At 52.6% G+C, this 25,213-nt stretch overlaps 3 protein-coding genes across 3 annotated transcripts in view; all 3 read left to right on the forward strand.

Moving 5' to 3' along the window:
- The window catches only part of LOC310712866 (uncharacterized protein), a 36,491-nt gene extending 14,127 nt beyond the window's left edge, over positions 1–22,364 (forward strand). Inside the window, exon 3 of the mRNA XM_083516289.1 lies at positions 20,810–22,364. The gene's annotated coding sequence lies outside the window, so the exon portion shown is untranslated. The remainder of the gene's footprint in view (positions 1–20,809) is intronic.
- Positions 1–25,213, forward strand: part of LOC310712893 (zinc finger protein 213-like) — a 356,206-nt gene that overhangs the window by 29,115 nt on the left and 301,878 nt on the right. The gene's annotated exons all lie outside the window — the stretch shown is intronic.
- Positions 22–21,639, forward strand: LOC310712793 (uncharacterized protein). The gene is made up of 6 exons (XM_083516151.1): positions 22–149; positions 2,334–2,846; positions 3,480–3,561; positions 4,198–4,280; positions 4,597–4,723; positions 18,972–21,639. The coding sequence occupies exons 2-6, from the start codon at positions 2,415–2,417 to the stop codon at positions 20,792–20,794; spliced, it is 2,547 nt and encodes an 848-aa protein (XP_083372277.1). The 5' UTR covers positions 22–149; positions 2,334–2,414; the 3' UTR covers positions 20,795–21,639.

Below are 25,213 nucleotides of genomic sequence, written 5' to 3' on the forward strand. Positions count from 1 at the left end.
ACAGCGCCTGCGCGACGCCGGGAGAGAGAAGGGTTAAGGGGCGCCGAGCTGGCTTCCTAGAGAGGACAGGAAAGGAAGGCGGGCCGCTCCTCCTCCTCCTCCTCCCCTCTGACGTCCCTTCCGGCCTCGCCTTCGCCTGCCGGGCTCTGGTGGGTCTCCTCTCGGGGGAAGCCTGGGGAACTCCCTGCCCCGGGAGGCGGGAAGGGGAGGGAAGAGAGGCTGGGGGTCCGGGAGGGAGCCAGAGGGACCTCAGGCCCTGGCCAGGGAGGTGGGACTGGAAGAGAGTGAGGAGGGAGAAGGACATTCGGAGGGACATGATTGTGAGGGAGAAGGATATTAAGAGGGACATTATTATGAGGGAGAAGGATATTAAGAGGAACATTATTATGAGGGAGAAGTATATTAAGAGGGACATTATTATGAGGGAGAAGTATATTAAGAGGGACATTATTATGAGGGAGAAGTATATTAAGAGGGACATTATTATGAGGGAGAAGGATATTAAGAGGGACATTATTATGAGGGAGAAGGATATTAAGAGGGACATGATTGTGAGGGAGAAGGATATTAAGAGGGACATTATTATGAAGGAGAAGGACATTAGGAGGGACATGATTGTGAGGGAGAAGGACATTAAGAGGGACATGATTGTGAGGGAGAAGGATATTAAGAGGGACATAATTGTGAGGGAGAAGGATATTAAGAGGGACATGATTGTGAGGGAGAAGGATATTAAGAGGGACATAATTGTGAGGGAGAAGGATATTAAGAGGGACATTATTATGAGGGAGAAGGATATTAAGAGGGACATTATTATGAGGGAGAAGGATATTAAGAGGGACATTATTATGAGGGAGAAGGATATTAAGAGGGACATTATTGTGAGGGAGAAGGATATTAAGAGGGACATTATTATGAGGGAGAAGTATAGTAAGGGGGACATAATTGTGAGGGAGAAGGATATTAAGAGGGACATAATTGTGAGGGAGAAGGATATTAAGAGGGACATTATTATGAGAGAGAAGGATATTAAGAGGGACATTATTATGAGGGAGAAGTATATTAAGAGGGACATTATTGTGAGGGAGAAGGATATTACGAGGGACATTATTGTGAGATAAAGGACATTCGGAGGGACATTATTGTGAGATAGAAGGACATTCGGAGGGACATTATTGTGAGGGGGAAGTATATTAGGAGGGACATAATTATGAGGGAGAAGTATATTAAGAGGGACATTATTATGAGGGAGAAGGATATTAAGAGGGACATTATTATGAGGGAGAAGTATATTAAGAGGGACATAATTGTGAGGGAGAAGGATATTAAGAGGGACATTATTGTGAGGGAGAAGGATATTAAGAGGGACATTATTATGAGGGAGAAGTATATTAAGAGGGACATTATTATGAGGGAGAAGGATATTAAGAGGGACATAATTGTGAGGGAGAAGGATATTAAGAGGGACATTATTATGAGGGAGAAGGATATTAAGAGGGACATTATTATGAGGGAGAAGTATATTAAGAGGGACATTATTGTGAGGGAGAAGGATATTAAGAGGGACATTATTGTGAGATAGAAGGACATTCGGAGGGACATTATTGTGAGATAGAAGGACATTCGGAGGGACATTATTGTGAGGGAGAAGTATATTAGGAGGGACATAATTATGAGGGAGAAGTATATTAGGAGGGACATAATTATGAGGGAGAAGTATATTAAGAGGGAAAGACCACGAAGGAGAAGTAGAGGAATACCTCTGCTTACAAACCGTCCTCCTTGCAAACGCTTTAGCTTCCCTTCTCTCCCTATTAATACATTTCCGCATATCGGCCATTTCCCTCCCTAATTCTTTATTTGTTTGACCCAACTGCGGGAGGCAGTGAATGACAGGAGGGCCTGGCGTGCTCTGGTCCAGGGGGTCACAAAGAGGCGCTCAGGACTAAACGACTAAACAGCAACAATTCTTTATTTGATGGAAAGTCCAGTTTCCGAGGCGTCTTCCAGGGCAGTTCCACCCAGAGGGCCTTGCCACCGTCCCCTCGGATCCAGAGCAGGAAGTCCCCAAGGGACGGTGGCTGGAGCTAGACATGGGCCCTGCTGCTCACCAAGCCACCCAAGCAGATATGGCTGGGTTGGGGTGAAGCTCTGGACTATGAAGTGGGGTGGGGAGGGACCCCCACTATTGCCCTGGCTCCAGATTTCACTCACTTATCACTCACAGTTATGACTTCTTCCTCCTCCTTCTCTCCCTACACTTGCTCAGGGAACATTCTTCTTCTCTTGGCTGTGCTTTGATCTTACAATAGAAGAATGTGTTTGATTCGTAGGATTTGTTGCACCTTGCACTAGAACTTGGCAGAGGACCAAGGGGCTCCTTCCAATCTCTTGGAGACTTCCGGAGAGCCCAGATGGATGAGCAAGACTCTGCTGGCCCTGAAGCAGGAAGAGGCCATGCCATGGAAACGGGGAGCAGTGGGGGATTCAGGGAAAATTCCGTGCAGAAGATCCTGGGTGAGGAGGACACCCTCCACTCAGAGGTGCAGAGCCAGCAGCTCAGGCAGTTCTGCTTCCAGGAGGCCAAGGGACCCCGAGAGGCCAAAGGACCCCGAGAGGTTTGCAGCCGACTCTACCACCTTTGCCATCAGTGGCTGAAGCCAGAAAGGCACACGAAAGCTGAGATGCTGGACCTGGTGATCTTGGAGCAGTTCCTGGCTGTCCTTCCTCTGGAGATGGAGATCTGGGTGAGGGAATGCGGAGCGGAGACCAGTTCCCAGGCGGTGGCCCTGGCCGAAGGTTTCCTCCTGAGTCAGGCAGAGGAGAGGAAGCAGGCAGAGCAGCAGGTGAGAGAGACTTTCCTCTGGATACTCCCAAGGGGCTCCTAAGAGGAGGGAGAGTATTCCCAAATCAATTCCTAATGGCCCATCCTTTTTTGGAAAGCATGTAGGAACATATCTCCTTTCCCCCCCCCTTCTTTGTCGTCTTCTTCTTCATATTATTATTTATGACACCCATGTGGCTGGGTGCCTTCCAGCACGTATAAAAGCATAAGAAGACATCAGATGTCTTCTAAAAGTTATGCATTTTCTTATCTCCTTCTGACCTGATGGGAGGGCATTCCCCAGGGTGGGGGCCACTGTGGAGAAGGTCTTCTGCCTGGTTCCCTGTAACTTCACTTACCACAGTGAGGGAATCAGCAGAAGACCCTCGGAACTGGACCTCAGTTCATGGAGACGCTCCTTTGGGTATACTGGGCCTTTGAGGCCAACACTTTGAATTGTGCTGGGAAACGTTCTGGGAGCCAGTGAAGATCCTTGAGGACCAATGTTTCATGGTCCTGGCAGCCAACCCCAGACACCAGTCTAGCAGAAGCAGGAAGCAGCTTTCACCTCTGTCCCCCGAAAGCGCTTGCCTCTGCCATTCCTTCTCTAACCCTTCTTCCCATTCTCTGTTTTGAATCCTTGTTGCTCTTTCAGAGGAAGGATCTTTTGGCAGAAAGGGGTCTTGATTCTTCTGAGGCAGAGAAGACTCCGTTGGACGCCAGAGTGAGGCCTCTGGGTAGGGAGGAAGGAGTGTTTTCTCCCCCGTTTTGTCACATTCTCTTGGTTTTGAAACTAATCTGTGATTTCTTTGCATCTTTTGAGGGAAGACACTGGAGCTCAGAGCTCGGGGGGGGGGAGAGATGTATTTTTGCACAACTATTATATGAAATGGGTACAAATGTACAAATGTACTCAGCAGGGGAGACGTTTACTGCAGCTGGTTCAGTTCTACAGTTTATGGTCTCATCTCTTCCAGCAACGCCTGTACATTAGTCCAAATTGAGCTCTAATTGGCAGGAGAACCTCTGCTTCTTAATGGTGGCGAAGGAGGGTTTTCGGCAGGCGAAGGGCTTTTGCACTCAGCACCTCCCTGCCTCTCGCAATCCATGCCGGAGCCGGAACGTGGTACCGAGACGAACTGGGAGTGAAGCCCGTTCCCCCCTGTCCCTGCGGGAAACTTGCAAGGAGAATTACCCTCAGTCATCCTTGTTTTTCCTTCTCCAACGATCTCCCGCTGCCTCCATTAAAGCAGAGCGGAACCGGAAGCTAGCAGGGGAGACTTGGACAAGCCCCATCTGTACGTAGAGATGCACTGTTTCACCTCTGAGAGAAGCAGGCGCTCACGGTTTCCACTTACCTTGGTCTCTCCCAGGTGACGGAATGATGCCACCAAGACCTGTTCCTTCATCTTTTCATGGTGGTGGAGGGGAGGCAGCAGCTGTGGACCCAGATCAGGTAGGGGGAAGGAGGCTTGTGGGGAAAGACTGCTTGGATGCAGACTGGCTGGACACAGTTGGATGCAGAGGAATGGTGGGAGGAGCCAGAGAAGAGGGAGCCGACTGGGAGGAGGAGGAGGAGGGGTCTGAAGCTGGAGAGGGAAGAGGGCTCAGGGAGCAGAGGGAGTCTGTGGCAGAGAGCAGCCCAGACTCCGAGGCAGAAGCTGCAGCAGGAGAGAGGGATGAGGAAGGCAGAGAGGGGTCTGGCCGCTGTAGAAAACAACAGAGCCAAGTGAATGTTCTCTAAGAGGACAGCCTTTTTCCTGTTCTGTTAGGGTCCAGTGTGCTTTGAAGATGTGGCTGTCCATTTCACAGACGAGGAGTGGGAGTTGCTGGATCCTGACCAGAGAGCTCTCCATAAGGAAGTCATGGAGGAGAATCGTGGGATCTTGGACTCTCTCGGTAAGGCTCCCTATTGGATCATCCTATCTGCTTTGTAATTCAAGACATCTCTCTATGTGACGAACCTCTGATATTTCAATGGGGCTCAACAGCGCCACCCACAGCACCTGGGATGTTAACACTCCCACAGCAAATCTTGGATGGATGGCTATTGATTGTTTTCCCTGTGAATATTCTTCCTCCAGTTCTGCCATTTAAAACCATGATCAGGCTGTCTGAAGTGCCCAGGCCTTCTTAATGTAGGATTCAGAGTGATTTGAGGTGTTGAAGTAGCTTCAGTCAAGTTTCCTGCTTTTGTTCTTGCTTCTGTCTCTCTGTGGTTGAACAAAGAGTCGCTTGACATTGGAGATGGCACAGATTCCACGACTGAACCAAACAAACTCCATCCCAAAACAGAGCCAGGCTTTTTGAATCTCAGGCAGTGAACACTGTAGTAACAATAATGGTAATTTTATTATTTTTACCTTGCCCATCTGACTGGGTTGCCCCAGCCACTCTGGGCAACTTCCAACAAATATAATAAAACATCAAACATTAAAAACTTCCCAATACAGAGGTGCCTTCAGAAGTCCTCTAAAAGTTGCATAGTTATTTCCTTGACCTCTGATGGGAGGGCGTTCCACAGGGTGGGTTCCCCTATCGAGAAGGCCCCCTGCCTCGTCCCCTGTAACTTCTCACAATAATGTAACATTTAAGTACTGTGGTACTTCGGGTTAAGAACTTAATTCGTTCCGGAGGTCCGTTCTTAACCTGAAACTGTTCTTAACCTGAAGCGCCACTTTAGCTAATGGGGCCTCCTGCTGCCGCTGCACTGCCAGAGCACGATTTCTGTTCTCATCCTGAAGCAAAGTTCTTAAGCCGAGGTACTATTTTTAGGTTAGCGGCGTCTGTAACCTGAAGCATATGTAACCTGAGGTACCACTGTAAGGAAACTTTAATAATAATAATACTGATATGACAAGTTTCTGCTGTATTCTGTGATGTCGAGAATTTAAGAACACATCTGTCAGGGGTTCAGGAGCAGAGGCGAGGGCAAGGGAGGAAACAGAGAGCGAGGGGGAGGAGGCAGAAGAAAAGATGAGTGATGACGACGACCCGAGATCTCCGAGTCTTTCCAGTGAATCAGAAGATTCACAGAAAGGAGCACCAGTGGCCAGGGCAAGGGGGGAGACTAGGGGGACACCCCAGGAAGATAGAGCCAGAGGGGACTCAGAGGGGAGCAGTTGGAAATCGGGACCAGCGTCACCGCCAGAGAGCAGGGAAGAGGAAGGGCGCCAGGGATCAAGCGCTGGCAGCTCACAACAGGAGGGAGGGCACGAGTCAGGAGTGGCCACACCTCCATCGGGGAGCGAAGAGACGGTTAGACGGAAAGTGGAAGGTTGGGCGCGCGCGCCAAGTTCAAATGCACAGGAAGGTGGCGCAGTAGGCAGCCCGGAAAGGGAGCCAGGTCCTAAAGCCCGGCGCAAGGAGACAGGAGGGTCCGGGGGGTCAGCGTCAGAAGAATCCCGGAAGGAAGAGACCCCGGGGGGCAGAGGGACCCAGAGAAGAACAGTCAGGCGGAAAAGGTGGAGCAGGGGTAGGATATTGAGTTGGTGTACAAGGGGCGGAGATTCAGACGAAGCTTCGCCGATCTAAGCATAAGACGTAGAGTTGCACGCAGCAGCTTGAGAATGGAAACTGTAACTCAATAAAGACTTTTATTTAATGATCGCTGGCTAGCGTGATCCTCTGTGAGCTAGGATCTGGAAGCAACCCTGACAGTAAGCTTCGTCCCCTTAAATTGTGGGCATCCACGGCCTCGCGGAGAGGAGAGAAAGCGGGTGCCTACTAGCGAGCTCACGAACGGCAGACAATATGACGGCCGAACAGCAAATAGCAGAACTCAGAGAAGCAGTGTCACGACTGAATGCCGAGGCTCTGGCATCCAGGAAGAGAGAGGAGGACGCAGCTGCCGCCTACAGGGATCTCCAGGTCAGGTTGGAAGTGCTTACGAAGCAAGGGCAACAGACACCCAAACCAGAGGGGATTGGGTTGGGGAGACGCACAGGCGGTCTGGTCTCTCACTTCGATGGGAATTTGCAACAGTACCCCAACTTTAGAGCAGATGTAATGTGTGCACTGCAACTGCTGCACAAAGACTTTAGAGATGAAGAAGAGAAGGTGGGGTTCATCATGTCCCATTTGCATGGAGACGCTAAAGCATGGCTGCGCAATTTGTGGAGAGATAAGGATCCGGCGCTCCAAAATGCGGATGCCTTTATTAAAGCGATGGATGGGTGTTTTTTATCAAGCATTGACGTGGATCTTGCCCGGAAGGAGGTGCATGGACTAAGGCAAGGGAGGGCCAGCGTAAGGCAGTACCATGCCCGCTTTTTCGCTTTGGTCAGTGCCCTGGAATGGGACAGAGATTCGGCCCCTGTAAGAGACCTGTTTTGGGAGGGATTGCACAGCTCGGTTAAAGATGAAATTGCGAGGGGGGAGAGACCCCGGACCACGCAGGAGATCGTTCAGAGGGCGCTGGCGGTGGGGGTGCGGCTGGAAGAACGTCCGTGGAGCAGGGACGAAGGGCGTGGAGGGCGCGAACCAGCCAGGGGCTCCTCCTTCCTTCCCAGAGAAGCAGCGCGTGCGCAATCCACGCCTCCGCCCGGAGGAGGGGCAGAACCTATGGAGGTGGGAGGTGCAAGGGCTCAGTCAGCAGCCAGAGCCCTAGCACCGGCAACAGTGAAAGGGAAGCCTCCTAGAGGGAACAGGAAGTGTTACATCTGTGAAGAGCCAGGGCATATGGCGAAAGAGTGTCCCCGGAGGCTCCACAAGCACACTGCAGCCTCAGCAATGGTAACTGCAGCAACGCAGCAAGGAGAACCACAGCAGGGAAACGACGCAGTCTGGCTGGAGGAAGAGGCACTGGGGCCCAGCCAGACGTCTCAGTGAAGCAGTCCCCAGAGATTTTACAGCCCATGGACCCCCTCCCGCCCAAACCAGTAGTAAGGCTCACCGCATCTCTCCAGCTGCCCAATGGAATCACCATGGACGTGCCAATCACCATTGACTCAGGAAGCAATGCGGACTTTATAGGGCAGGACTTTGTCGACCGGCACGCTATACAGTTGCTGCCTGCCACGCTGCCCCTGCAGGTTGTCACGGTGGGTGGCAGGGAGCTGCTGGGGGGGCAAGTGGTGAAGCAGACGCCACCAATGGTGATGCGACTTGGGAATCACAGGGAAGTCATCAGCTTCAACGTCACTCAACTATCGGACACGCCCATTGTATTGGGCATGAGTTGGCTGGACAAGCACAGCCCGACGCTGGCTTGGTACCAGAGGCAGCTGACCTTCGGCTCTTCCTTTTGCGCTGAACACTGCATCGTGCCCCGGCAGGAAGGGGAGGAAGAGGAGTCACAGCTGCAGCTCGGCACGCTGCAAGCGGTTCCCCACAAGTACGCAGAATTTTTGGAGGTTTTCTGCGAGAAGGAGGCAGACAGGCTACCCCCCCACAGACCATATGACTGCAAAATTGACCTGCTGCCGGGGGCGGCGCTGCCCAAAGGGAAGCTGTATTCCATGTCTGAGGACGAACTGCAGGAACTCAAGGAGTTCATAGATCATAATTTGGAGCGCGGTTTCATCCGAGAGTCCAAGGCAGCGGGGGGCAGTCCGGTATTCTTTGTTAAGAAGCGAGACACGCCCCAAAAAAGACTCGTAGTGGACTACCGCATTTTGAACAGTGTGACCAAGCCATCGGACTTCCCCATGCCCCGAATCGACGACCTCCTCGCAAAAGTACGCAAGGGCAGCGTGTTCACCAAGTTGGACCTGCGAGGGGCGTACAACCTCATTCGCATGCGGGAGGGAGATGAGTGGAAGACAGCCATGTTCACGCCCCTGGGCACCTACGAATATAGAGTTATGCCTTTTGGATTGCAAAATGGCTCCCACGTTTTTCAAGCTTTCATGCATCACGTGTTGGCGGGGCTCCTCTACAAGACGTGCGTCTGTTTCTTGGATGACATCCTGATCTTCTCGGAATCGCAGCAGGAGCATGACAGACACGTCAGGAAAGTGCTGAGCAGGCTACAGCAACATAGGCTTTACGCCAAGCTGGAGAAGTGCCAATTCGACGTAACGGAGGTGGATTTCCTGGGCTACAAGTTGTCTGACAAGGGGCTCGCCATGGACAGCGCCAAGGTTCGAGCGGTGTTGGATTGGAAAAGCCCACGCAACCGGAAGGAGGTCCAACGGTTTGTCGGCTTCGCGAACTTCTATCGCAAGTTTATCAAAGGCTTTGCTATGCAGACAGCGGCCATCACGGACACGCTCAGCTCCAAGAAAAAGAAGTTCATCTGGACAGCGCAGGCAGAGCAGTCCTTTCAGGCACTCAAGCGTCTCTTCGCGTCGGAAGAACAGCTGCTTCATGTCAACCCCAGCAGGCCGATGAGGGTTGAAACAGACGCCTCAGACAGAGCCGTCGGAGCAGTCCTGCTGCAGAAGGACCCGCAGGGGGTTTGGAGGCCGGGAGCGTTTTACTCCAGGAAGCTCAGCAAGTCCGAACAGAACTACACCATCTGGGACAGGGAGTTGCTGGCCATTCATGCAGCATTCAAAGCATGGAGGCACTTCCTGATCGGAGCCAAGCACACGGTGCAGGTCTGCACAGACCACAAGAATCTGGAGCACTGGCGCACGGCACAGTTCCTGAACCAGAGGCAAATACGTTGGGCTGAGTTCTTTGCGAACTTCGACTTCCGAATAGAGTATGTCCCGGGGGACACCAACATCATGGCGGATGCTCTCTCCCGTAAGCCACAGTATCTGGAGGAGGCAACGCCAGCGACCGCCATGCACATCTTCGCACCGACAGTGTGGGCGTGCGCTGCGGCAACAGTTGACCTGGAGGCGGTGCGACGAGCGTTGCAGGATGACTCCTTCGCGCAAGCAAAGATGGCAGAGGTGCACAGGGGCACGGCAGCGACCGACGAGTTCCAACTGCGAGATGGATTGCTCCTCCATAAAGGGGCCATCTACGTGCCGGGAGACAAACTTCGCGCCAAGGTACTGCAGCAGCTGCACGACGCGCCCACTGCCGGGCACTTTGGCAAGGAGAAGACGGTGGAATTAGTCGCCAGAGACTTCTGGTGGCCCGGAATGAGAGGGGAAGTCGCGGACTACGGGGCGAGGTGTGACACCTGCCAGAGGGCCAAACCAGTACACAGACCGCCGGCCGGACTGCTGGAACCGCTGCAAACTCCGTGCGACCCATGGGAGAGAGTGGCCCTGGACTTTGTCACGGATCTGCCCAGCTCGAGGGGCAAGACGGCTGTGCTGGTGATGGTGGACTTGTTCTCCAAGATGGCACATTTCATTCCGTGTGCGAAGGTGGCCACGGCGGAACAAACCGCCAAACTGTTCATAGATCACGTGTTCAAGGTTCACGGTCTGCCGCGGTCTATTCTGTCCGACCGAGGGCGACAGTTCATCTCGAACTTCTGGCAGAAGCTGATGGGCTTCCTGAACATCAAGATCAACCTGGCGTCGGCTAGACACCCGCAGACCAACGGGCAAGCGGAGCGGGTCAATGCCATCATGCAGCAGTACCTGAGATGCTATGCGAATCAACAGCCTGCGACGTGGGTGGATTACCTGCCTCTCACCGAGTTCGCCTACAACAACACGAAGCACGTGTCCACGGGGGTCACGCCGTTCTTCGCCAACAACGGGAGGCACCCCAGAACCTTCCCGGGACTGGAAAGACTGGGGGAGGGGGAGCCGCAGACAGCAGATGCGTTCGCGTCGGAGTTGCAGGAGGTCCACGATCAGCTGCGGCGGCACCTGGAGCTGGCTAAACACGCATACAAGGTACAAGCGGACAAACACAGAAGGGTTGGCGAAGAGATCCATGTGGGAGACTGGGTCTGGTTAGCAGCCCAAGCAGTGCCGGCCAGGTCGTTGGCGAAGAAGAAACTAGGGCATAAACAACTGGGGCCCTACCAAGTCGAAGAGCAGGTCAACCCGGTGGCTTTCAGGCTGGCGCTTCCGGAGGGCTCCAGGATGCATCCGGTGTTCCACAGATCGGTGCTCACTCCCTACAAGGCACCGCACAGGTTTCAGGAACCAGGAACGGCGCCGAGTCCGCTCCGAGAGAGAACCGGGCAAAGGGGAGTGGCACAGGAGGTGCGCATCAACGAAGTCACGGAGATTTTGGACTCCAGATGGGGGGAAGAGGGGGTAGAATACCTTCTCGCTAAGGAGGGCACCCCGGCCAGTGCCAACAGCTGGGTGCCGGGCTACGCTTTAGACGAACCTCTGCTCAAGGAAGAGTTTCATGCCCTCTTCCCACATAGGCCAATGCCGGCAGACTTTTTCGACGACTGGCTTTTTACGCCCACGCTTTCAGCCAGCACGTTCCGGGGGTTCGACTCGGATGAGGAACCGACACGAGACGCCCGTTCCCCGGAGGGGTCACCCTCGGGATCTGCTTCAGAACCCTCGTATTGGTGGGATGATCGACCAGAGGAGCAGTGGCGCAGAAAGTGGCTGGAGGGTCCAGGACGAGCAACGTCTCCAGAAGGAAGCGAGGGAGAGACGGACATGGACGTTTTCGGGGACGACCCGGGTTTCGAGCACGGCGGCACAGAGATGGAAGCAGAGGTGACCGTCGCCGACGAGAGCAGGGAGGAAGAACCGGAAGACTTCAGATGGAGGCCCGCCACGGGAAGCGAACTGTACCCGACATTCGTCCCCTTGACACGGCAGCACCCAGCTCCCGCACCGGAAGGAGGGGAGGGGGGAAGAGGGGGCTTCGAGGGGGGGATGGATGTCAGGGGTTCAGGAGCAGAGGCGAGGGCAAGGGAGGAAACAGAGAGCGAGGGGAAGGAGGCAGAAGAAAAGATGAGTGATGACGACGACCCGAGATCTCCGAGTCTTTCCAGTGAATCAGAAGATTCACAGAAAGGAGCACCAGTGGCCAGGGCAAGGGGGGAGACTAGGGGGACACCCCAGGAAGATAGAGCCAGAGGGGACTCAGAGGGGAGCAGTTGGAAATCGGGACCAGCGTCACCGCCAGAGAGCAGGGAAGAGGAAGGGCGCCAGGGATCAAGCGCTGGCAGCTCACAACAGGAGGGAGGGCACGAGTCAGGAGTGGCCACACCTCCATCGGGGAGCGAAGAGACGGTTAGACGGAAAGTGGAAGGTTGGGCGCGCGCGCCAAGTTCAAATGCACAGGAAGGTGGCGCAGTAGGCAGCCCGGAAAGGGAGCCAGGTCCTAAAGCCCGGCGCAAGGAGACAGGAGGGTCCGGGGGGTCAGCGTCAGAAGAATCCCGGAAGGAAGAGACCCCGGGGGGCAGAGGGACCCAGAGAAGAACAGTCAGGCGGAAAAGGTGGAGCAGGGGTAGGATATTGAGTTGGTGTACAAGGGGCGGAGATTCAGACGAAGCTTCGCCGATCTAAGCATAAGACGTAGAGTTGCACGCAGCAGCTTGAGAATGGAAACTGTAACTCAATAAAGACTTTTATTTAATGATCGCTGGCTAGCGTGATCCTCTGTGAGCTAGGATCTGGAAGCAACCCTGACAGTAAGCTTCGTCCCCTTAAATTGTGGGCATCCACGGCCTCGCGGAGAGGAGAGAAAGCGGGTGCCTACTAGCGAGCTCACGAACGGCAGACAATATGACGGCCGAACAGCAAATAGCAGAACTCAGAGAAGCAGTGTCACGACTGAATGCCGAGGCTCTGGCATTCAGGAAGAGAGAGGAGGACGCAGCTGCCGCCTACAGGGATCTCCAGGTCAGGTTGGAAGTGCTTACGAAGCAAGGGCAACAGACACCCAAACCAGAGGGGATTGGGTTGGGGAGACGCACAGGCGGTCTGGTCTCTCACTTCGATGGGAATTTGCAACAGTACCCCAACTTTAGAGCAGATGTAATGTGTGCACTGCAACTGCTGCACAAAGACTTTAGAGATGAAGAAGAGAAGGTGGGGTTCATCATGTCCCATTTGCATGGAGACGCTAAAGCATGGCTGCGCAATTTGTGGAGAGATAAGGATCCGGCGCTCCAAAATGCGGATGCCTTTATTAAAGCGATGGATGGGTGTTTTTTATCAAGCATTGACGTGGATCTTGCCCGGAAGGAGGTGCATGGACTAAGGCAAGGGAGGGCCAGCGTAAGGCAGTACCATGCCCGCTTTTTCGCTTTGGTCAGTGCCCTGGAATGGGACAGAGATTCGGCCCCTGTAAGAGACCTGTTTTGGGAGGGATTGCACAGCTCGGTTAAAGATGAAATTGCGAGGGGGGAGAGACCCCGGACCACGCAGGAGATCGTTCAGAGGGCGCTGGCGGTGGGGGTGCGGCTGGAAGAACGTCCGTGGAGCAGGGACGAAGGGCGTGGAGGGCGCGAACCAGCCAGGGGCTCCTCCTTCCTTCCCAGAGAAGCAGCGCGTGCGCAATCCACGCCTCCGCCCGGAGGAGGGGCAGAACCTATGGAGGTGGGAGGTGCAAGGGCTCAGTCAGCAGCCAGAGCCCTAGCACCGGCAACAGTGAAAGGGAAGCCTCCTAGAGGGAACAGGAAGTGTTACATCTGTGAAGAGCCAGGGCATATGGCGAAAGAGTGTCCCCGGAGGCTCCACAAGCACACTGCAGCCTCAGCAATGGTAACTGCAGCAACGCAGCAAGGAGAACCACAGCAGGGAAACGACGCAGTCTGGCTGGAGGAAGAGGCACTGGGGCCCAGCCAGACGTCTCAGTGAAGCAGTCCCCAGAGATTTTACAGCCCATGGACCCCCTCCCGCCCAAACCAGTAGTAAGGCTCACCGCATCTCTCCAGCTGCCCAATGGAATCACCATGGACGTGCCAATCACCATTGACTCAGGAAGCAATGCGGACTTTATAGGGCAGGACTTTGTCGACCGGCACGCTATACAGTTGCTGCCTGCCACGCTGCCCCTGCAGGTTGTCACGGTGGGTGGCAGGGAGCTGCTGGGGGGGCAAGTGGTGAAGCAGACGCCACCAATGGTGATGCGACTTGGGAATCACAGGGAAGTCATCAGCTTCAACGTCACTCAACTATCGGACACGCCCATTGTATTGGGCATGAGTTGGCTGGACAAGCACAGCCCGACGCTGGCTTGGTACCAGAGGCAGCTGACCTTCGGCTCTTCCTTTTGCGCTGAACACTGCATCGTGCCCCGGCAGGAAGGGGAGGAAGAGGAGTCACAGCTGCAGCTCGGCACGCTGCAAGCGGTTCCCCACAAGTACGCAGAATTTTTGGAGGTTTTCTGCGAGAAGGAGGCAGACAGGCTACCCCCCCACAGACCATATGACTGCAAAATTGACCTGCTGCCGGGGGCGGCGCTGCCCAAAGGGAAGCTGTATTCCATGTCTGAGGACGAACTGCAGGAACTCAAGGAGTTCATAGATCATAATTTGGAGCGCGGTTTCATCCGAGAGTCCAAGGCAGCGGGGGGCAGTCCGGTATTCTTTGTTAAGAAGCGAGACACGCCCCAAAAAAGACTCGTAGTGGACTACCGCATTTTGAACAGTGTGACCAAGCCATCGGACTTCCCCATGCCCCGAATCGACGACCTCCTCGCAAAAGTACGCAAGGGCAGCGTGTTCACCAAGTTGGACCTGCGAGGGGCGTACAACCTCATTCGCATGCGGGAGGGAGATGAGTGGAAGACAGCCATGTTCACGCCCCTGGGCACCTACGAATATAGAGTTATGCCTTTTGGATTGCAAAATGGCTCCCACGTTTTTCAAGCTTTCATGCATCACGTGTTGGCGGGGCTCCTCTACAAGACGTGCGTCTGTTTCTTGGATGACATCCTGATCTTCTCGGAATCGCAGCAGGAGCATGACAGACACGTCAGGAAAGTGCTGAGCAGGCTACAGCAACATAGGCTTTACGCCAAGCTGGAGAAGTGCCAATTCGACGTAACGGAGGTGGATTTCCTGGGCTACAAGTTGTCTGACAAGGGGCTCGCCATGGACAGCGCCAAGGTTCGAGCGGTGTTGGATTGGAAAAGCCCACGCAACCGGAAGGAGGTCCAACGGTTTGTCGGCTTCGCGAACTTCTATCGCAAGTTTATCAAAGGCTTTGCTATGCAGACAGCGGCCATCACGGACACGCTCAGCTCCAAGAAAAAGAAGTTCATCTGGACAGCGCAGGCAGAGCAGTCCTTTCAGGCACTCAAGCGTCTCTTCGCGTCGGAAGAACAGCTGCTTCATGTCAACCCCAGCAGGCCGATGAGGGTTGAAACAGACGCCTCAGACAGAGCCGTCGGAGCAGTCCTGCTGCAGAAGGACCCGCAGGGGGTTTGGAGGCCGGGAGCGTTTTACTCCAGGAAGCTCAGCAAGTCCGAACAGAACTACACCATCTGGGACAGGGAGTTGCTGGCCATTCATGCAGCATTCAAAGCATGGAGGCACTTCCTGATCGGAGCCAAGCACACGGTGCAGGTCTGCACAGACCACAAGAATCTGGAGCACTGGCGCACGGCACAGTTCCTGAACCAGAGGCAAATACGTTGGGCTGAGTTCTTTGCGAACTTCGACTTCCGAATAGAGTATGTCCCGGGGGACACCAACATCATGGCGGATGCTCTCTCCCGTAAGCCACAGTATCTGGAGGAGGCAACGCCAGCGACCGCCATGCACATCTTCGCACCGACAGTGTGGGCGTGCGCTGCGGCAACAGTTGACCTGGAGGCGGTGCGACGAGCGTTGCAGGATGACTCCTTCGCGCAAGCAAAGATGGCAGAGGTGCACAGGGGCACGGCAGCGACCGACGAGTTCCAACTGCGAGATGGATTGCTCCTCCATAAAGGGGCCATCTACGTGCCGGGAGACGAACTTCGCGCCAAGGTACTGCAGCAGCTGCACGACGCGCCCACTGCCGGGCACTTTGGCAAGGAGAAGACGGTGGAATTAGTCGCCAGAGACTTCTGGTGGCCCGGAATGAGAGGGGAAGTCGCGGACTACGGGGCGAGGTGTGACACCTGCCAGAGGGCCAAACCAGTACACAGACCGCCGGCCGGACTGCTGGAACCGCTGCAAACTCCGTGCGACCCATGGGAGAGAGTGGCCCTGGACTTTGTCACGGATCTGCCCAGCTCGAGGGGCAAGACGGCTGTGCTGGTGATGGTGGACTTGTTCTCCAAGATGGCACATTTCATTCCGTGTGCGAAGGTGGCCACGGCGGAACAAACCGCCAAACTGTTCATAGATCACGTGTTCAAGGTTCACGGTCTGCCGCGGTCTATTCTGTCCGACCGAGGGCGACAGTTCATCTCGAACTTCTGGCAGAAGCTGATGGGCTTCCTGAACATCAAGATCAACCTGGCGTCGGCTAGACACCCGCAGACCAACGGGCAAGCGGAGCGGGTCAATGCCATCATGCAGCAGTACCTGAGATGCTATGCGAATCAACAGCCTGCGACGTGGGTGGATTACCTGCCTCTCACCGAGTTCGCCTACAACAACACGAAGCACGTGTCCACGGGGGTCACGCCGTTCTTCGCCAACAACGGGAGGCACCCCAGAACCTTCCCGGGACTGGAAAGACTGGGGGAGGGGGAGCCGCAGACAGCAGATGCGTTCGCGTCGGAGTTGCAGGAGGTCCACGATCAGCTGCGGCGGCACCTGGAGCTGGCTAAACACGCATACAAGGTACAAGCGGACAAACACAGAAGGGTTGGCGAAGAGATCCATGTGGGAGACTGGGTCTGGTTAGCAGCCCAAGCAGTGCCGGCCAGGTCGTTGGCGAAGAAGAAACTAGGGCATAAACAACTGGGGCCCTACCAAGTCGAAGAGCAGGTCAACCCGGTGGCTTTCAGGCTGGCGCTTCCGGAGGGCTCCAGGATGCATCCGGTGTTCCACAGATCGGTGCTCACTCCCTACAAGGCACCGCACAGGTTTCAGGAACCAGGAACGGCGCCGAGTCCGCTCCGAGAGAGAACCGGGCAAAGGGGAGTGGCACAGGAGGTGCGCATCAACGAAGTCACGGAGATTTTGGACTCCAGATGGGGGGAAGAGGGGGTAGAATACCTTCTCGCTAAGGAGGGCACCCCGGCCAGTGCCAACAGCTGGGTGCCGGGCTACGCTTTAGACGAACCTCTGCTCAAGGAAGAGTTTCATGCCCTCTTCCCACATAGGCCAATGCCGGCAGACTTTTTCGACGACTGGCTTTTTACGCCCACGCTTTCAGCCAGCACGTTCCGGGGGTTCGACTCGGATGAGGAACCGACACGAGACGCCCGTTCCCCGGAGGGGTCACCCTCGGGATCTGCTTCAGAACCCTCGTATTGGTGGGATGATCGACCAGAGGAGCAGTGGCGCAGAAAGTGGCTGGAGGGTCCAGGACGAGCAACGTCTCCAGAAGGAAGCGAGGGAGAGACGGACATGGACGTTTTCGGGGACGACCCGGGTTTCGAGCACGGCGGCACAGAGATGGAAGCAGAGGTGACCGTCGCCGACGAGAGCAGGGAGGAAGAACCGGAAGACTTCAGATGGAGGCCCGCCACGGGAAGCGAACTGTACCCGACATTCGTCCCCTTGACACGGCAGCACCCAGCTCCCGCACCGGAAGGAGGGGAGGGGGGAAGAGGGGGCTTCGAGGGGGGGATGGATGTCAGGGGTTCAGGAGCAGAGGCGAGGGCAAGGGAGGAAACAGAGAGCGAGGGGAAGGAGGCAGAAGAAAAGATGAGTGATGACGACGACCCGAGATCTCCGAGTCTTTCCAGTGAATCAGAAGATTCACAGAAAGGAGCACCAGTGGCCAGGGCAAGGGGGGAGACTAGGGGGACACCCCAGGAAGATAGAGCCAGAGGGGACTCAGAGGGGAGCAGTTGGAAATCGGGACCAGCGTCACCGCCAGAGAGCAGGGAAGAGGAAGGGCGCCAGGGATCAAGCGCTGGCAGCTCACAACAGGAGGGAGGGCACGAGTCAGGAGTGGCCACACCTCCATCGGGGAGCGAAGAGACGGTTAGACGGAAAGTGGAAGGTTGGGCGCGCGCGCCAAGTTCAAATGCACAGGAAGGTGGCGCAGTAGGCAGCCCGGAAAGGGAGCCAGGTCCTAAAGCCCGGCGCAAGGAGACAGGAGGGTCCGGGGGGTCAGCGTCAGAAGAATCCCGGAAGGAAGAGACCCCGGGGGGCAGAGGGACCCAGAGAAGAACAGTCAGGCGGAAAAGGTGGAGCAGGGGTAGGATATTGAGTTGGTGTACAAGGGGCGGAGATTCAGACGAAGCTTCGCCGATCTAAGCATAAGACGTAGAGTTGCACGCAGCAGCTTGAGAATGGAAACTGTAACTCAATAAAGACTTTTATTTAATGATCGCTGGCTAGCGTGATCCTCTGTGAGCTAGGATCTGGAAGCAACCCTGACAACATCCTAATTGGTTTAAGGTGAAGCACATCATCATTAAATTTTTAGCCACTAAAGAAATTTAAATTTGGCAGCTGCTACACACATTTGTTCAATATACAAAGTGTTTTTCAGCACACAGAAGTTCACATTTGCCATTTTTATTCCCCTACTCTTACATTGCCCACCACAAGGTAGCTGACTATGACCAAGTCAGTCCAGAGTCAATGTTCCCAAATATTTCTCAAGCTCTTAAAATTTGTTTAGATTTATTACTGTATATTGAACAACTTAGCATATTGAATACAGTGGTACCTTGGGTTAAGTACTTAATTCATTCCGGAGGTCCGTTCTTAACATGAAACTTTTTTTAACCAGAAACACCACTTTAGCTAATGGGGCCTCCTGCTGCCGCCGCGCCGCCGGGGCATGATTTCTGTACTTATCCTGAAGCAGAGTTCTTAAACTGAAGCATTATTTCTGGGTTAGCAGAGTCTGTAAACTGAAGCGTATGTAACCTGAAGCGTATGTAACCTGAAGCGTATGTAACCCGAGGTACCACTGTATATCTTAATTTTGGACAGGGAACTTTCCCACTTTGGCCACCTTTTAAATAATAATAAAAGCACATTTTATTTATGAAGATAGTACAGATCCATATTTAAATTTGAACAAAATGACATTACCAGGTTAAGCTGTACTTTTAAAAACTAAAGAGAGAAAACATATAATATTCAACTTGATTTGTATACGAAACTAGACATTTTTACAGAACAAAAGGAACATTATAACATCTAACTCCCTTCAGTTCTTTCTCTGTCCCAAGCATTAATTAGCATTGTTCCGTAATTTGGGGCTGCACTTCTTCCTGAGACTCTAATCCGTTTGACTCTTAGTTTCAGGTCGTGATGAATTGGAAATGAAAAACAAGGGAGACGACAACAAAATCCACACAGTGGAGGAGCCATATCAGGATTCAGACTGTGGAGAGAGCTTCAGTCAGAGCTCCCATTCCACTTCCCATCAAAGAAATCCCCTTGAGAAGAAACCCTATCAGTGCTTGGAATGTGGAAAGAAATTCACTCGGAGTGCCCATCTCACTTCCCATCGTAGAATTCATACAGGGGAGAAACCATATCACTGCTTGGAGTGTGGAAAGAGCTTCAGTCACAAGCACAATCTCACTTCCCATCGTAGAATTCATACAGGGGAGAAACCATATCACTGTTTGGAGTGTGGAAAGAGCTTCAGTCACAGCCACGATCTCACTTCCCATCGTAGAATTCATACAGGGGAGAAACCCTATCAGTGCGTGGAATGTGGAAAGAGCTTCACTGATAGCTCCTCTCTCACCTCCCATCGTAGAATTCATACAGGGGAGAAACCCTTTCAGTGCTTGGAATGTGGAAAGAGCTTCAGTCACAGGTACAGTCTCACTGCCCACCGTAGAATTCATACAGGGGAGCAACCATATCAGTGCCTGGAATGTGGAAAGAGCTTCAGTCAGGTCTCCCATCTCACTGCCCATCAAAGAATTCATACAGGGGAGAAACCGTATCAGTGCGTGGAATGTGGAAAGAGCTTCAATCGGAGTGCCCATCTCACTTCCCATCAAAGGATTCATACAGGGGAGAAACCCTATCAGTGTTTGGAATGTGGAAAGAGTTTCAATCACAGGGCCAAGCTCACTTCCCATCAAAGGATTCATACAGGGGAGAAACCCTTTCAGTGTGTAGAATGTGGAAAGAGCTTCAATCAGAGTGCCCATCTCACTTCCCATCAAAGGATCCATACAGGGGAGAAACCCTATCAGTGCGTGGAATGCGGAAAGAGCTTCAGTCAAAACTGCAGTTTCACGTCCCATGAAAGAATTCATACAGGGGAGAAACCATATCAGTGCGTGGAATGTGGAAAGAGCTTCAGTCACAGCCACAATCTCACTTCCCATCGTAGAATTCATACAGGGGAGAAACCATATTACTGTTTGGAGTGTGGAAAGAGCTTCAGTCACAGCCACAATCTCACTTCCCATCGTAGAATTCATACAGGGGAGAAACCATATCTCTGCTTGGAGTGTGGAAAGAGCTTCAGTCACAGCCACGATCTCACTTCCCATCGTCGAATTCATACAGGGGAAAAACCCTATCAGTGCATGGAATGTGGAAAGAGCTTCAGTCAAAACCGCAGTTTCACTTCCCATCGTAGAATTCATACAGGGGAGAAACCCTTTCAGTGTGTGGAATGTGGAAAGAGCTTCAGTCACAGGTACAATCTCACTGCCCACCGTAGAATTCATACAGGGGAGCAACCATATCAGTGCATGGAATGTGGAAAGAGCTTTAGTCAGGGCTCCCATCTCACTGCCCATCAAAGAATTCATACAGGGGAAAAACCCTATCAGTGTGTGGAATGTGGAAAGAGCTTCATTAGAAAGCACAGTTTCACTTCACATCAAAGAATTCATACAGGGGAAAAACCCTATCAGTGCATGGAATGTGGAAAGAGCTTCAATCGGAGTGCCCATCTCACTTCCCATCAAAGGATTCATACAGGGGAGAAACCCTATCAGTGCATGGAATGTGGAAAGAGCTTTAATCAGAGGGCCCATCTCACTTCCCATCAAAGGATTCATACAGGGGAGAGGGGGCCTCTAGGGGCTCATTGGAAGATGGCCGACAATACCATCTCTCCGTCTCACATGAGGAAATTAAGAGGCTGATATGGGAGTATGCAGCCTCCCTTGTTACCCCAAGGGAATGGGGAACACTGCCCTTGCCTGTGGTTGCCATAAATCACTCCCTGATCCGAAAGAAGGGGGTGAGGGCACTAGGCACACAGCCCTTGTGTGGCACGGCTCTCCCGGACGCTGTCTCTCATTGCACACCTGGTTGCAGGAGCTCAAAATAAACAATTAGAAGCAAATGCACATATTTTGAGCGAAGATCGGGAGTTAAGACTGCTAATTAAAGTGATCTCTGTGAAGTGGAGCGACGGGCTGGATTCAACAATAAATCAAGAAGAAGATTCATCAAAGGATTGGTATGTCGGAGCGGGGCTGAAAAGGGGGGAGGAAAAAACTTTTCTTTTTTATCTTATGTGAGTACCCCATAACCCTCCCCCCAAGAAAGAACCGTTGCAATTACTGATTACAAGCAGGATGATTAAGAACTGCGTGGAAATAAATTACTAATCAAAGACCTGGCTAGTGGGAACATCAGGAAAGGAATGGAACCTCTTTGTGACACAGTTATAAAAAGAGATTTGTTACGGCAGGCCCGGCCACAGGAAGATCGAGGGGGAGGAGGACCATGGTTTGTTATTATATCGGACTGTGAGTTTGACCTGGCAGGGCCCCCTGAGAAAATTGAGGAAGACTGGCTGGCCTGTGGAAGTTAACGGACAGACTTTGAGAATGCTTTGTACGGAGGTGCGGAAATGGCGTCTGTCTTTCTTGATATGGCTCTTGGAGGAGTGCAAAATCCACACAGGATATAACAACGTTTGTTTTCAACCCGCTTGTGGAGACTATCAGAGATCACAAAAAGGAACATATGATAATAACAACAAGATGAGGAAAATAACAAAGTGAAGATTGAACATAAATGTGAATACAGAACTGTGTACATTAAAGCAGCAGCAAGAGAGATGTTTGGATCCCTTTCTGAGCTCGAAGCATGGGTACCCCCAACAAAAAAATTAAAAATTTGGCTGTGTAATTTGGCATTAATGTGATTTGCAATTAATGCGATTTGATTGGCCTGTTAATAAAAATTATTTTTTTGGTGGGGGGAAGGATTCATACAGGGGAGAACCCTATCAGTGTGTGGAATATGGAAAGAGCTTCAGTCAAAACCGCAGTTTCACTTCCCATCAAAGAATTCATACAGGGGAGAACCCTATCAGTGCCTAGAATGTGGAAAGAGCTTCCGTCAGAGCTCCCAACTCACTTCCCATTAGAGAATTCTTACAGGGCAGAAACCATTTAAATGCCAAGAGTGTGATCGGAGGGATTTATGAAAGTCTGGTCTCATTTTTAAAGTTCTTTTTAAAAATAGAATTGGAGCTCTTAAAGGTACTTAGAGCTGGCTGAAAAAGCTAAAATCAAGACAGGTTTGGACAAGTTTTTTTCTCTTTGAAGGAAAATATTTCTTCTACTCTGAGCCACTTAAAGAGAATTGGATTCCTGCAAGACAACCACTCTTATCTGGACATCTAAATTGCTATGTGCTCTTAAACACATTCTTTTTTTCTTTTTTATGGTTCCTCTCTTAAAGTAATTATTTGGTTCATTTGTTTAATTCGAATCTTAATTTGAGAAATTGGATTTTATGTTAAACAGCTTATGTGTGTTGAGTATCAGGCTGGAAGGAAGAGGGAGGGCTGGAAAAATGTAGGAAACAGGATCTCTTGGGAAAGAGTTATTCTGTGACCTTGACAAACTGAAAAGGTGCTGCTGGAAAATAGGCTGCTTTGAGAACAAGGGAGAGGGAGATTTTGAATATGGCAGTTCAAAAACAGTTTACACCAGGCCTGTGTTAAATTTGGAGAAGCTATTAGCCCGGATTGATAAAAATCATTAAATGGTGACAAATTTGACCACTTAAACAGAGACACTGACAAAGGAAATAGAAGCACTAGATGTCTCCATGAAAGGAAGGGAGAAGTCTGAAAAGCTGGAAAAGAAGGTGGTGGTTTTTGGGTAGAAAACCAATGTGAATAAATCCCCCCAGTGAAACCCCCTGGCCGGTCTTCCTGTCTCCTTCTCCCTGTGTCCCCACCCTGCCCCAATCAAAGTCCCAGCCAGCAGCTGCCCCCCAGGCCTTCCTCCGTTCATCTTGGGGCCTCAAGGCATGCGGGCAGCATTTGGTGGGGGGCCAGGCTGGGCTCAGAGGTCTGCTTTCCTCTCCTTGCACTGGGAAGCTTGTCTACTAACTAATGGATAAAGGATTGTTTGGAAGACTAAGCCATCTCTACCCCCCCACCCTGTTTTGAAATAAAGCCTATTTAAGAATTAGGGACATGGAGGAAGGAGAATGTTATGTTCTAAGCTTGGATCCTAGAACAATAGGCAAGAAGGATCCTAGAATGCAACAACTGACTGGCCCTGCCCGACGCCTCGAACCAGGTGGCCGACCCAAGAGTCCCAGGCCCCGTGGTCTGACACACCAAGGCAAAAGATCACAGACTGTCAGGTATACCAGCTGCCTCATTCTAATGCGGAAAAAAATTACATGTTACATGCCGCCTGGAGCTTGATACAGGCTCAACCCTGTCCATAATCTTGGCATGGACATTAAGGAAATTGTGTCCCAGTGGCAGCTCCAAGTTTGGCCAGCCCCATTCACCCTCTGGGAGACTTCCACAAACTCAAGGTTAGCTTACTGGGGTTGGTGTGGTTTGGGCCACTGGGGTTAGCCATTACCGGGGTGAACTGCACCAGCTCCCACGTGGACATGGACGCCACGTGCAGAGTTTACCATAAACAAGGCCCTTACGGCTCATGCATAACCGGTGCCAATGGTCAGCCATGTCCTTGCCACCCTGGCGGCGTCCAAGATTATTGGCAAGCTGGCCCTGGCCCAGACCTATCAGCAGTTGCCAGTGGACGAGGCCACTGTGGAAGCACAGACGATTGTAATGCACAGGGGTGCGTTCCGTGTCAAGTGGCTGCAACTTGGCGTCCGCGTGGCCCCAGGGATATTCCAAAATCTAATGGACTCTGTCCTCAAAGGAATTCCCGCCGTCACCCCCTTCTTTGATGATGTGTTGATCACCGGGGCCACGCTGGGGGAGTTTGGGGACCGGCTCCGCACCGTTCTGCACCATTTACAGATGGCCAGCCTCAAGGTGAAGCAGGAAAAGTGCCTCCTAGGAGTGCAACAGGTGGATTTTCTAGGATTTACAGTAGACGCAGATGGAGTCCGCCTGTCTGGGGACAAGGTGAGGACTATTGTGACGCCCCTGCACCTAAGGGTAAGGCAGAACTCCAAGCCTTCTTGGGACTATTGAACTTCCGGATGATTCCTGGGGGAAAACTGCAAGGAGGGCTGGACAGAGGAATCCCAAGGGGATAGCAGAAGGGTGATGCCCATAGAGCAGGAGGAGCAGGTAAGGGAGGCAGAACTGGGAAGTCCAGAAGTGACCGAGGCCGAGCAGCCACAGGAACCAGAACCACAACTGAGTGGACCAGCGGTGTCCAACCCAATGACCCCGTCACAGCCGGCAGCCCTGGAACAAGAGCCAGAACCAGGAACCCCTACAGAGACACACAAGGCATACGTAGCTGACCGGCATACCTCAACGACTATGAACGCTAACCTGGGCGCAACGGGAACTTAGAGGGGAGGGGGGTTAAGTACTAAGCTTGGATCCTAGAACAAAAGACAAGTAGGATCCTAGAATGCAGCAACTGATTGGCTTGCAGGAAAAGACCAATCAGGCTCCAGGAGGGAAGCCGAATCGGCCAATCAGACAGGACTAATTGTGTAAATAATGTAGATAAAAGATTGAGGTTGGGGGGATTAAATCACTGTTTTACAAGCTGCAATAAAGAGCATGAAATCACTACAGGACTCCGAGTATATTTCAGAGAATATAATGCATCTTTGTTTGGGATTGTCCAGCAAGGAGATTGGAGATGGCTGCCGGTCAAAGTGTAGTTTAAGACACAGGGGGGGAGAGAGAGAGCTCCTTGTGAAAGGGGGGGCAGTTTTGGGAGACATTCCAGATGTGGCATTGGCAGCCAGATGAGGAATCCTGGAAGAGGACACTCCAGGCTCATCTAGTCCAACCCCTGCAATTCAGGAACCCCGGTTCTTAGTCCCGCCAGCTCCCTTGAACTGGGCAACTCAGATGCCTGGAGCAGCGCCCCGTTGGAGAGCAGCCTTGGGTCTCCTCTGGAGCTGGCTGGACCTTTTGGACGGCTGTTTCCATCCCCCCTGCCTTCTCCTTGCAGGCCCGGTTGGGAGTTGTAGTCCAAAGCCCATTGAGGGTGCCTGGTCCTGGAGGTGGTTTTCAAGTTGGAACTATGTTTTGACCCTTTGCCAAAAGGAGATGCCACAAAGTGTGTGTGTGTCGGGAGGGTGTCTTTTCAGTGCCAGGATACAAGGTGCTCTCTTGACCCGGGAGCCCAATCCCT

This window comes from Podarcis liolepis (assembly GCF_965112155.1).
Source record: "Podarcis liolepis genome assembly, chromosome: 7".
Taxonomy (NCBI): domain Eukaryota; kingdom Metazoa; phylum Chordata; class Lepidosauria; order Squamata; family Lacertidae; genus Podarcis; species Podarcis liolepis.

Bases quoted from the DNA above. Each gene is read 5' to 3' on its own strand.
- LOC310712793 (XM_083516151.1), top strand. From the start codon at position 2,415: ATGGATGAGCAAGACTCTGCTGGCCCTGAAGCAGGAAGAGGCCATGCC. The intron at 2,847-3,479 runs GTGAGAGAGACT...TTGCTCTTTCAG, and splicing joins GGAAGCAGGCAGAGCAGCAG to AGGAAGGATCTTTTGGCAGA. The intron at 4,724-18,971 runs GTAAGGCTCCCT...TTTGACTCTTAG, and splicing joins TGGGATCTTGGACTCTCTCG to TTTCAGGTCGTGATGAATTG.